At 43.6% G+C, this 14,166-nt stretch overlaps 1 protein-coding gene across 1 annotated transcript in view; it reads right to left on the bottom strand.

The window, feature by feature from the left end:
- The window catches only part of LOC105689167 (delta-sarcoglycan), a 133,334-nt gene extending 119,380 nt beyond the window's left edge, over positions 1–13,954 (bottom strand). Inside the window, exon 1 of the mRNA XM_048655058.1 lies at positions 12,164–13,954. Within this exon, the coding sequence (XP_048511015.1) occupies positions 12,164–12,331 (168 nt within the window). The 5' untranslated portion in view covers positions 12,332–13,954. The remainder of the gene's footprint in view (positions 1–12,163) is intronic.
- Positions 13,955–14,166: the final 212 nt, after the last annotated feature.

Raw genomic sequence — 14,166 nt, 5'->3', positions numbered from 1 at the left:
CTTCTACCTTAGATTGCAGGTTTTCGTGGGGGGGGGAGGGCCATTGTTAATAGCAACCTGTACACTACGGTTGATAACAATCGGTGTCATTTATTTCGCACCAGTCAGGGATTTTCACACTTTTTTTTATATATATTTAAGGGTAGAACCGACACAACCAACGGGGGTAACGGAGCGCTGCAATCGCTCACCATCCTACCGCTACGTTGATATACACCACCGCGAATCTAGAAAAACTTGTACACCTCTCCTATTTATGCGTCCGGAATTTTTCCAACTGTCTTTCCTACGCACCGTTATTTCGTCTAATACACATCGAGTCGGGCGTACGAGTTAACTGTAATTTCGAGGAACAGCGAGGGAGAAAAAAAACGGTAATAATTTACGGCATCGGGGAACACGTATATTGGACAAAGGGGTGTGACCGAAGGTGGTGCGGCGCGACTGCAGTTATGCAGGGTCTGCAAAAAATGACGAACAAACATTAGCTTAATTGGAAACGGGGGGTTAAACCAATCGTTCCAAAGGGGTAATTATGATTAGTGGTAACGGCAAAGGCGGTTAAAGTCAAGAAAATAGATCACTCCTTTCAAACTACCACCACGACGTCGCGGTAGCGTCGACTTTATTTTACGCTTGTCTCTGCCCAGCTCTACGCGTGATCAACTCGCGTTTCTCTCAGTCCGTTTGATTTTCATTACCTTCGTAAGATTTGAGCAAATTTTTTATAACTTCAGTTAAACAACTGGAAACAAGTGAGAAAATTCGCGCATGGTAGGTACGACCGCCGTTTTATCTGTTACATACTCGCGATAAAATATCAGGTATTTGATAAGGTGTTCTGAAAAATTGCGTGGCTAAAATTGAATTTGATTTTATCGAGGTATAAATCTGCTCGGAGCCAAGTGCATCGTTCTCGCCGATTCGATGGCGAGTATATATGAGCTTTATATACATACATACATATATGTATACGTACATAGCTCGCCCCTCGTTCGGTGTGCTCGCACGGTTGAGAATGTGTTGAGAGAAACAGAGAGAAGCTTGAAAAAAAAAAAAAAAAACGTGAGACGAGAAGAGGAAGAGGGGTGAAGGCTGCGCGAGGCCCGAGAGAGGAAGCTGGGCAAAGGGGTGAGTGAATATAGACGGCACGGACGTGTTGTCCTAAGCGAGTAAGCCAGCCTGCTGCACGCGACTGATTTACGGTTCCAGCACCTATGGGTCGTCGTTCCATCGAATTTGGGGATAAACGTAGCGGGTGGAATAGGGAGAGGAGCTAAAAAGAAACGGTGTTACGAAGAGGACGTGAGAACGAAAAATAAAGAGATTACTCGTTTTAAAAATTATAACAAGTTACGGGAGACGATGAAAAAAAAAAGATCCCCACTCTGTGAGGTTTTTTACGAATCGTCTCGATTTCGAAGTACGATTGGAATTACGAATGTGGTTTTTATTTGAAAAAAAAAAAAACATTTTTCACGCGTTCTGCGTATCTCTTCAAAAATTCTCGATTCGAAAAACGTCGTCGGGGGTCGGAAGGTACATATCACCGTTAAATTTTTCACCCCCATCCCTCCGATCGTCGAATGAATCGATGGCTGTTACTTTCGTCGTTGAAATACCTTCTCCGGACGATCAGGGAATGCCGAGGAAGAATTTAAATCTACTATCTCGGTGTGTATAATTGTCGTCGATTAGTGTTGTAGTCAATTACCTTACCAGCGGGCATGGACGATGACTGTCCGTTCGGTGTCAATTATCGATTCAAATGGTAAAGTGGTTTCCCGTAAATTCGTTAACCCGTTCGGATATCTGGGCGACATTCGCACGCCTGTACAGGTATGTACCCGTAACGGTACATACGCCTCTATGTACCGGATACATAGAATTTTCGACGTACATGGCTCGCACAAAATCGGATCTTCGATCTGTAGCGAACGAGCATCGTATACGACACCAGTTAACGCTAATATATTTATTGATCTTTTCTAGCCGGTTAGCTACGCACCTGTACCATATATATAATTCGCGATCTGTGAAATCACCAATGAACCTACATATATATTTTTGTCTCCGTTCAAAAGTCATCGATGTCAGGTACATGACGTGTGATACATGCATGTTTATTCGTACAAAAAGCTACCTCCGCCGTGTGGTTGTAATATTACAGTACCGTGTAGAAATTTTTCGTCATTACCATAGCTCATTAGCGATAGGAGGTGACGTACTATCTCGAAAATTATTATTATAATTATTTCGAAATCACTTAAGCCAATCACCGAGAAGCTTAATGCCCGAGGTTCGTGCCTACCATCATCTGTTAGAACTTTCAATGCGCTCGCAGAGTCAGCCTACTACGCCGGCATCAACTATTTATGAATAAAAAATTAAACACAAAAAAAAAAAATAACGAAACTACCAAAGTACTTACTCGTAGATTCCAACAATAGCAAACATGTTCGCGTTATTAATCGTCGGTAAAAGTGACGTAGAAAATAAAAAAGTTTAACGAACAAAAAAAAAAAATAATAAAAAAACGCCGGTGGATTAGTGCGCTTCTACAAATAAAAGCTGCTGTACTTCTCGCAGCTCGTCGAGTTTGCAATACCGTGTAATTCCCGAGAAATAAGACATTCGAACGCGGGTACACGTTTGCATGCACGATTCGAGAGGCGTGTGAAATGAAAAAAAGTAACGGTCATCGAGGATGAGGATGTATAAAATTGAAATAGCAAATCCTATCCTACCGTGAAAAGTGTGCAGTGGAAACAGATTATTTAACCGGTATATGGTCGAAAGATACGAACGTGGGACCTGGAGAGAATGGTACAGCCGAGGCTCTATAACGGGTGCTCGGAGATTGTACGCCGACAAAAGCTAAGCTCTTAGAAATAAGCCGGAGAGGAGACCCGGGGGTGAGCTTCTGGTATACGGGAATAAGGAGCAGCGGTAGCAGGGAGCTTTTTCTGCCGTTGAGAAAGCAATGCCCAAATCGTTAGACGCTCCGGAAAAAGGGTCAGGAAGAGTTAAGGAATATCTGGGGGTGGAGAATAAAAAGAGCAAGAGAATACGGAAACGTTTACCATCCCTCCCCACCCCATCCGGAAGTCGGTGCGAATGGTAATTGAATACGGCGATGTTTTTTCGTTTAATGATCGTTTCGCTTTACCCGTGCATACGATTTTGTGTCGGTCGACCAGATGGGTGTTTTCCAAATTAGAAGTAACTAACAGAATTGATGAGAGAAAAGTTGAAAGAAAATGAAAAAAGGCGCAAAGTCGCCGTCGATGCGAAGCTTTGATAGTCAACTTTACGGGTATCGTGTCGTCGGACTGATCGATAAATTCAACGGCTCACATTCCCTCCGTTACATGAATGAACGCGCCTCTTTAATTTCAACGCCGCCACTTTTTTTTCAACGTGGAAGTTGTTGGCGCGCAAAAATCAAACAGGGGGGGGGGGGGGGGGGGACGGGAAGGGAAATTTCGCGTTTCTTTACAGACTTTGGTTTTCGAAGCAAGATTGTATACGCGCGAAACGGCGGTGGACGAGGGGTAAGTATACGTATGTACGGTGTAGGTTGAAGTTGGCCGCCCGATCTACCTACGGTATACCTATAATACACGTAGACGTTACACGCTTCCGCGGACCGGCCATCCCATTCGCTATTATTCTACTACCTAGCTCTGGGCAATACCTGTAAGTGCATTTTTCCGGATATCGCGAGGCCGCGGCAGCACGCTAGTGCCTCTAACGGCTACTGTGCCCGGAGAGGAAAAATCCGTGCACGTCAAAACGTTCGGCCATTGTACTCCTCGCGTTATGGATCCCCTTCGATCTTTGCGGCGGAGCTTTGGGGCTGCTCCGCGGCACGGTCGAGACCGATATTTATAAGAGAGATACGGGCGAACGAAACGCCGGAGGAAAATCCGTTCCTACGTCGCAAAGACCGAGAAGCGTTGGAACGCGATATTTCCGTCGCGTCTACCGCGGAATCGACCCCGAAATTTTCTAGCTTGTCGATCCACGACTCAAAAAATTAGGATCTTCCCGACGTGGCTAGCCGCAAGAAAATCCTCGCCGGAATCGTCGCGGTCACACCTACCCACCCACCCTAATCTATTTCGAAGAAGAAAACTGTTCGAGAGCTTCGAGTCCGATGGAATCTTTCTGTTTCCCCTCTTTGTTTTTTTGTCTTTTCACTTTTTTCGCATTTCTTGTACTTTTTGCCGACTGCGGAAATACTCGGTGTATTATATATTTGAGATAAATGAGAAAGGCGTTGAATTGAATTTTCGTCGTACCTGTATATACACGTTCGCGGGAGAAGAGAAGAGTAAGAGCCATAAACATCGACGGACTAATGCTGAAATGTCAAAATTTTGACATTCTTGAAGGCGCGTCTCGCGAACGCGGTGAAACGTGGCCGGTGTATACAGGTATAGAAAAACGTATCGTATTATAAAGGGAAAAGGAGATGAAGCGTAAAAAACACGTTATTTAATCGACGGGCACAGGTGGCACTCGCCTATTTGTGCTGTAGAAACTATATTACACATAAAATACGTAAAAAATTTCAAAGATCAATCGTTCGGAAAGGATGATATGTAGCCACCGAATTTAATTTTTTTTTTTTTTTATTTCTACTCCCTGAGATCCCCATATTTTTCCGGCTCATTTTTAACAGGTACAACGACGATTTTTTTTTTTTTTTTTCTCTTTTTTATTCCACACTGTTTGTTTTCCTTCGAGTTTCAGAAAAGCTGCAACTTGCAATCTAATTTAAGACCTCGCTGGTGAACCGCGAGACCCATTTTTCCATTTAATTCTTAATTTCCACGGTAAGAATAACTTCGCTTTTGCCATCACATCGCTCCCGTTTCACCCCAACCGGCATTATACCGCGGTTGGCATAAAGCTCAACAACTGAAAGTACAAAACTGTTCTCCAAGTATAAGAAAGAAAAAAAAAAAAATAAATAAAGACGAGAAGAAAAAATGAAGGAGAAATTTCTTCTTTTTTTTTTCCTTTTTCTTAAATGTAAAAAATCCAGAGGGGAAAAACGAGGGCTAATAACCACGGTAAAATACAGGTGTGTTTGTGTGTGTGTGCGTGCTTCTTATTGTTTGTATTAAAACGAGTATTATACTCGTGTATCTCGACGGATTCTCTTCAATAAAATAATTGAGAAACGTTGAATGATTTACAGATTGTACGAACGCGGAGAAGATATTGGTGTTTAGATTATTTTCTTTAAGTTTCACAGCCCTCTTCGCCCGCTTGGGAATCTCATAGAAATAGCTAGTCAGTTCCGTTCGTTTCTCAATTTTTCGCTCTTCTCGGGGAGCTGCTGTTCAATCAATATCTGTACATTATTGTTTCATATTTTATAACTCCGCGGGCCGATTGCGCTCTATAGTTACGACTTCGGAGACGCCTTACCTAGATACGAATGTATAGGTTCCGCCTCGACGCGGTACCGTTACACGTAGGGATAATAGCTGTGTAGAATTTAAGAGAGAGAAATAAAAAACCGAGGAGGTAGCTAGATAGGCAAACACACCTACGGTCCCGACCCTTTTTATTTTCTTTTTTTGGTAACCCCGTGCGGCAGCGCGGAGGGAGCAGCGGTTTGAGTTTCCTCTACTCTGCTGATGCTTGTCGGGAAATTAACGACCGGTGACACGATGCTCTTCGCGCGTTTTTCCATGAATTAGTCAGACTTGAATTCTCGACCCCCCCTCCCAGGTCCGTCTGCTTGTCCGCCGTTCGCGGCCAACACAATTTATACGCACTCGCGAAAAGCCGCTCGAATTCACAGCGAGATTTAATTCCTTTTTTTTTTTCTCTCTTTCTTTCTCTCTTTCTCCACCCCCTGGCGATCCTGGACTCGGATCATCGCGGGTGTAAAAAATTTTACCTCTTTCGATACAATTGAAAATCAGCTAGACTTATTCCGGCGTTACCGCGAAAAGATTGAGCTCGGAGCATGGGATCGTTAATGGAACGATAAACTCGCGCGAAGAGATGTACTTGTAAAACGTCTGTGTGCAACTGCGAGTAGATGATATACATCGTCTGAAATTGCTTCCTTCAGTTCACCCCGTCGCCCCTTACACGGATGGCACTGAGTCCAGAATCACCCCGTATATCATCGAATGACGTTAAATTGACGTATATACGCAAATTGCAGTGGTTAAGGGTGTAGTAATCGTAAGCTGCATAAACGTATGAAATGTCGATCTACTCGGCAAACTTTATCGCTTCTAGGGTTCTACCGCATCCGTACCGTATCCTACCTCGGTATAGACGTGAAGTAGATACTCGAATGCCATTCATACCTATACACTGCTGGTCAAGAGTTTCGATACACCCAGTCGACATTTCTTGCCGCACTATAGGTTGGATAGCGGATAGACGGATGAAGATTATCAAATTTCCTGACCAGCAGTTTGGAGACGCCGAATTCACCTTCGTTTTGCTTTGTTAGAAAATTGAAAAAGAAAAAAAAGTGCAAATCATTTTATAACCGCTAAACGATCGAATGAAAAATCAAGCTTTTTAGATCCTGGTATGATCTAATTCAGACCTTGCATCAAGTCCGATCAGTGAGAAAAATTGCGGTCGCAAATCCTTTGGATATCCCGATCGGTGGTGTGGGAGAGAGCGGGGGCGAGGAGGGAAGGAGAGGAGAGGAGAGGAGAGGAAAGGAAAGGAAAGGTATTTTCAATCTCGTGAAAACGGGTGGTGGGAAATCACGAATTTACGCGGATCAACTAGAAAATTCAATATCGTGTCTGCAAATGGAAAGTGCAAATTCACTTGAATTATAGAGATCATCGATTTCGGGAACCGTTATAAACGATCGGGATATTCGACCAGCGAATGACCCACGCAACAGGCGATGGGGGTAGGAGGAGGAGTGTTGAAAAAAATTGGTAAATTGAAAAAATCGCTTTTGTCCCGTAGAGTTAAACGCAATTCGACCACAATCGTGTCACGACGATACCGGAATCGAGCAGGTCGTTATTGTGTTCAGTTTTCACGTCGAGGTATATTATATCGTAGATATACCAAGCACTGTAATACGATTTATCTATAATAGCTTCACAGCGACGACGAGGCAATCTCAGAAAATTATTAAGGTAATTATGGACAGCTCGTTTCCCCACACACACTTCAAAGAAGCCAATTCCCATTTTCAATCTACACGAGAGAGAGCCACGTAAGGATTCTCACCGAGGATGTTGCGATCTCAAAAAAAAAACAGAACTATCCACTATAGTTGTACAATTAAATTCACGTGCAGTTGGATAGGTCAAAAGTCTCCTCTCTTCTCTTTTTTTCATCGTCAATCGTCGCGCCGTTCGACAAAGAGGTGTTGCTTACGACGCTGGAAAAATGCCTACGAATTTTCAAAAATTACAAAAAAAAAATTCTGGGTACTTTACGAAAAACTATTCTCAACATAAACCCCATACGCCCACTGCGCTGTACAGGTAAGTAGTCGCGTCCTCGCGCGGTCTCGCTCACCATCGCTATCCAACGTAAAGCTGGTCGATTAATAATTTTCATTCATCTGGCCATTTGAAAAGCCACAAAACCAATTCAATTACCTCGCAAAGGAATGCCGGAGGGTAGCACCGTGACTCTAGGGGTATAACCGATTTTTCAGTACCGCAGAAGGACTTATATTCATACCGGCGGCTCCTGCCGCTGCCGTTGCTTGCGTAGTTATAATAGAACTATATTTTATACGTCTACTTAATACATGATGTAACATCACTGTGCTTTATGACTAGACGTATGTTGTACCGAACCCGGACATTCTTTGAAACCGTGCGCCACCAGTAGCGGTAGCAGCGTCAATGCCCTGCAACTTTTTTCTTACACACGTACACAGCCACTCCTCTTCTGGCCATTTTTGATCGAGAGCATACAATTTAACTCAGATCTTGATTCGCTTTCGACCGTGACGTATGGGCCGCTATTTATCCAAGCCCGTGGCGTCGGTCGCGAAACCTCCACGTATACGTACACGTACACATACGTGGGTACGCATACGTATAGATTAATGTTGTGTACAGCACAGCCCAATAAAGTATGGATAGTGAACAGAGTTCAGAAGCTGGAGAGACATGAGACAAGAGACAAGGGTACTGAATTAGTAGTGCCACTTGGGACAAGTAGAGATTGATGATTGTGTACTCGCGTTAGCGTTTTCAGACCAGGTATATCCTAATACGTAGGTACGTACGTACGCACACACGGGGAACGTGGTGCGCAAAACCGATCATTAGATTTCGAATGTTTAATGATTCACCGGGCCGGAATTGCCGGTTTCGAAAAGTTCCCTCTCCGGAGGACAAAGAAACAAATAATCGGATCATTCGGTCGCTTTGTGAGTGACGGGATGCACGGAAATCGTAATTCTCCGTCACAATCGGATGTTGGATGTGGAGAGCAAAAAAAAAAAATAATATATATCATAATAATAATGTCTGTAGAAAATTTCACGGCACGAAGAATTAAGCTAATAATTTTAATAAAGAAAGAAGTCCCATATATATTCAGAGAGCGTTAGTCGGGTTAGGAACTGACAAAACAGTTGATATGCTCGGTGATATAGGTAGAGTGGTATGAATAGCATTAGGGGTGAAGTTAGGGTATGACGAAGAGGGTAAAAGTAGGGGAAACGAAAGGGGAAAGAAGAGGGAAAGAGCGGAGGGAGCGATAGAGTCGGGGGAAAAGCGCAGGTGAGGGGATGGAGGTAAAGCTTTGGGATAGTAAGTTGGAGAAAAGTCTTGCCGAAAAAGAGGAGAGCGGAGAGCGTGGAAAAATGTCCAAGCGAGCTTGATTTACAGGGGAGGGAAATCGAGCCGAGAAGTTATGTCTAGTCCTTGATACGTCATACCGCTGCAGCAGACCGAGGGGCGGCGTGGATACAACTTTGTTCTGTGATATTTTTGTGAAATATTATTGCATTTTATTCGCTGAACTTTTATTTTCGCAAAATGCACGCAATGTGCTAACGACAGTTCGGACAATCGAACGAGGCAAAGGACGTGTTCGAAACTAAATTCTCCCGATACCTCGTTATTCCGCCGAATCTTAATGCGGAAAAAAGAAGAGAGCGAATCTACTTCGACGAGACGAAAAATCATTTCCTCGACACTCCGGGCGATGAGGTCTACTCGATTCGTTTCCAGATCCAGCTAATCTTTCCACGCTCTTGGCGCACGTCGAATTACTCCTGCAGCTGAGGAAATCTATCGACCGTCATATCCTACCGCTAATAAATATGGAAGTCGTATCGTGCATATCAGGTACACGGTTGCTACGTATCGCAATTTTTTGCACGCGCATACGTTTCCCCGGCCGGTATAACGTCCACGAGGAAATTTCATCCGAGTGTAAAAGTGTGATTTACGACCAGCGAAGAGAATTTCCTTTTTCCGAGTGCCGCAGTTCAAATATTTGTGATAAAAAAAATTATTCGGTGTTTTCTGTGAACACGATTAACTCAATTCGAGTTCGATATTCAAAAAATTCGGGGATGAGCAGCTTCTCGCGCCACGTTGACGTCCGTTTTCGAACGATTTTTCGAAATTTTTTCTTAATCAACACGTCAAGCGACTGAACTGCGTTTTAAGATATTCATAGTTCACACCCTGCACAGGGTGGTAATCTCTGAACACGGTCTTATAAAAAGCGCATGCGATCCGACGGCGCCGCAGGTTAATTACCCAAAGCATTTAATTACCTGCCTTGATTAAAAGACGTCGAGATACTCCGGCACAGATTAGGAAAAAAAAAAAACAAGAAAGAAAAAAAGAATCACACGACACGGGACCGACTTCGTTAATTGTTTACCGTCCAAGTTCGGCAGACGTACAAAAATTGTACATTAATAAGAGAATTCAACAAAAATTTACTATCATGTAATACGACCTGAGGTCACGGGTGTATTTGGAATCCTTCCACTCACTTGGAATCCTTTGTTCGTCGCGCAGTCATTGCGGAGACACAATTACCCGGTTAATTAGCAATTAACAAAAACAAACACATAATTCACTCGGAGGTTTATCCCGTGCAACAACTCGAAAATCTCCGGGTTCTCGCCATTCCGCTATCTCCGACGAACAATATTTATCTTTGATTACCTCTACGATGTTAGCCCGGCGAAAAGCGACGCTATACTGGGCAGGGAGTTTCGAGTCAAAAGTAAACCGAACCGCACAAACATCGTATCTCGTCCATTGGTCGTTATAATTGCGCATAATATTTTGATCCGCGATAACCGCCGACCGTTTGGATTCGACTTGTTCGTTCGTTCTCGATCTGCGATTGCTCGTGCGATGAAAAATTTGAATAAAAATAACGTGCATTTGGAAGTTTCGGCGAACGTCAGTAGTCATCATCCGGTTGTTCTCTACCCCGATAATAGGGTTAACACCGCAGACCCTCGGATAACGACGTCTGTTACGCAAAGGAAATGAAATCTTACCCCGGTAAAATTATGCAAGGATTTATATGTAAAGGGTGTTCGTATGCACAGGTTCCTCGGCAATTCCGCAACACGAGACGATCCATAAAACGTTCCATATACGTACGGGTACAATCCCTGTATAGGTATACGCGAAGAACGTACCACACAATTCGTTTGGTCAGCCGTTACAGAAATCGTAGAAAATCGTAAAAATCGTATATAGTTAACTTGCAATCCCGGCAACAAGGCGAGGAACAAGACACATAGTTTCAAGTTAAATGGACCAATGTTAGTACGTACGTACGTACGTATGTACACGGCTCCAAGTAGTTATACCCATATGTAGGAAATGCAGCAGCGGGTACACTGCATGTAACATGTTTTACCGGACCACACGTTATTCCAATTATACAACGACTTTAATGGCGGATCCGAACGCCCGTTACCCCCCCCCCCCCCCCCTCCTCCCCGGTATATATAAAGTACCTCGGAGATTCGGAAAGCCCGGGAAATTTTACGGCTTTTTGTTAAGCAATCGAGCCTTGGTTCCGCTCCGCTTATGAGGTTCGTGCATCGTTTGGTAGTTATATCCACGTACGTGCATGCGCATATGCGTGAAAAAATATATATTCATACAATTTTTATCAACGTCTACGAGTGCGCAAATTTTTGTGAAATGCCGCCGAGCGAGGAGATCGTTCTCTCCGTCGCGTCTCAACGTCGAGCGTCATCGATTTTTCTGTCGAAATTTGAAATTCTGTAATACGGGGAGAGTAAAATATTTACGTGTAATATTCTGTTTAATGCAAGGCCGACGTTCTGTCAGGGTAAAAACAGAGGACTCCGGGAGATCCGCGTATTGTGCATATCGAAGAAATTTCATTCCGTATCCGTAAAAATAAATTTCATCTCCGTACCACGTATCTCCGATCGCATGGGTACGAAACCGCGGTGTATTCACCCTCGCGTTAGGTAGTAGATTTTCATTGCATTCGAATGCGGCGCGCGGTTTATTAAAAATTCTGACGCACGACGTTAAAAATAACAGCGATCTCCGACATCCAGCTTATCGCGGAGAACGAGTCACGGTGACGATACGTCGGCTCGCGAAACTTTGTGAAAATTGATTGAATGGAGAGTGCGGCGCGTTGAAATCCGCATTCGCGAATCGCGCTGAGACGTGAATCCAGGATCCGGTCAAATCTGAACAATGAAGAACGACAGGGACGGTCATTGAGCACCGCTATATCAGCCGGTATCACTGACGGGCTAAACTGGATAGTTTCGCCGATGGAAGTCGATATGCGCGCTAAGCGCATTGAAATCCATTGAAAAGTGATTCGTTCCAATATTCTACACATCCAAACGACACAATGCTACCGACCATTTAAGCTCGGTCCATCCAGTGCGCGCCGATATCGATGACTGACATCTACGCTGATCATTCGGGTTTTGTCCACTACGCCACTGTCGTCTGATGATAATGATTTCGGCTTATCGATACGCCTACACACTGCGGATATACCGTATCCTATATTTGCTGGAAACGTAGAACAATCCCAGCGAGATATAGAGAGCTTCGTCGAGCTTCGAAGGTCGTTGCGATTTTTTTTTCAATCATTTCGCCACGGGTTTGTTAGTTTTAATTTTCGCCTAACGCAAACGATCACTCACCATGTGCGGCGACCAATGATGCGGCCAAGTTCTTGTATCGTGTCCTCCGGTGTTCGGTTGGCTTGCCAAAAAGACGACCCGTCTGTCGGCACTTCCGGTTCCTGTGGTAGCCAGGAGGGCGGCTCTGGCACGCGAGCCACCCAAGCTGAGAGTCGGCGAAGTGTCCATCTTCTGTATGAGACGGTATCGCACAACGTGTTCAAAGGGAAGATTTCGCGGCACGCGATTACGCCGCCGTACTCATCCACCCCCTCGCCCGATCTTCCGAGACACGTGCTGAATTAATTGCCGAGAATTCTGATCGGGAATTTCTTTGGTCTCTTAGTAGGTCGTCCCGTGCTTTGCTCTCCGGGTGGAGAAATTTGTTCCTTTTTTCTTTATTCAACTTTTGTGCTTCCAACCGTTTCAAAATTTATGAGAACGTCAATTTCATCACGTGACTCTGGCTTGAAATTTGCGTTTTCTATTATTCGTTATCTGTACATCCGAAGACCAAAGTAGCGATTCTCACCGCTTTGTAATTTCTAACTCTTCTCCCGATTTATCGCGTTAACGAATATTCTGACACTGAACTTCATTGATATGTGGTACACTATTATCGTTACTTTTTTAGTTATATGCGCCACTGGGTAGTTGCGTGAATTCCAAATAATTCTGTTCTATCCTCTCGATATTGACATAGTTCAGCGACTCGAACACATCTTCACACAATTGTCGTTTCTTAATTTTACCTAATTGAAACTGCGTAATTGTATCCCGATAAATTCAACCGATAATTCGAACTATTAACTCAACGTTTATCGTGTGCATTGATTTAATTGAATTTATTGATTCATTTTCAATTTACTGTTATCACATTTTATTACTAGGGTTTTTTTTTTTCACACATTTCCGCTACGTTACACTTCCTGTAATTTATTTTACTAATTTGCGCTCATATATATCGTAAAACGTATAATGCTTATATAGATTTCTATTTTTCTCAGAAATATTGCTGTTGAACACCGAGTAGGACTTGCGTTGAATTACCTTATTAATTATTCAATTTTTCTTCGATTGCGTTCAAAAAATTCCTTTGCCAACGCGAAATAGTATGTTATAAGTATACGTCGTCACGTCACCACGCGTCGAAGTTCCTGTAAGTATCATGACCGAACCTCGTTCTATTTGTTTTCGGAACGAAACTCCCAAAATGGTTCATCGATCCATCTGGTGAACGAATGAATTATTATTCGCAAGTGAACGGCCGATGAGTGAATTCGCACCGTACTGTGATATGATGAGATTTTCGAAAATTTCTATCTTCAACTCCCTGTAAATTTTTCCGTTGCCACTGTAAATTTGTGACAAGTTTTATTAATTTTTTAGATTAAATTTCATTCAAATACTGATTCCAAAGTCTTCTTTGAAAGTAAATTTCATTTTCCAAAAAATTGATCGCTCGATTCTTCCCTGTTTTTAAAAATCTTCAATTTATTTTACTAGTTACGGGTATTTCGATGTGGCCAGCACGTTATTCCTCGGAAGAATCGAAAGCAGTGCGACGCGATGGGAACAATTACAACAACAGACATAATTTTGACGATCGGTTCCTTTTTTCTTTTTTTTAGTCCTCGTTTTAACCCAGGAGGAGAATAATCACGCGGATGAAATGATCACGTCCTTACCATCCCTCGAAATTTCTCCATAACATCTGAACGATCGAACGATTGTCGTTCATCGCGTTCACCTGATCCTGACGGATCGGGGTAAGTTTAGGTCGAGCTTGCGTCGCGTGTAAAGTCGCGCGCGGCACTGAGCGTCGCGACGCCGTGCGTCCCCAGCTCACCAATTTCGCGGGCTCACGTGGCCATTTCACCCGCCTGCGCCGAATTTCGCGCTCTGTTCTCGTCCTCTTTCATCCCCTCGAGCATCCCCTCCACGTACCCGTTCTCCCTACGGATCGCGTTTCTCTCTCTCTCCACCCTCCGAAGACGGAGAGATTTTCGTCTTTTTCTTTATCT

The sequence above is a fragment of the Athalia rosae genome, chromosome 5, assembly GCF_917208135.1.
Source record: "Athalia rosae chromosome 5, iyAthRosa1.1, whole genome shotgun sequence".
NCBI lineage: Eukaryota > Metazoa > Arthropoda > Insecta > Hymenoptera > Athaliidae > Athalia > Athalia rosae.
The sequence above is the reverse complement of the archived record's forward strand: the minus strand, read 5'-3'. Positions and strand labels throughout refer to the sequence as shown.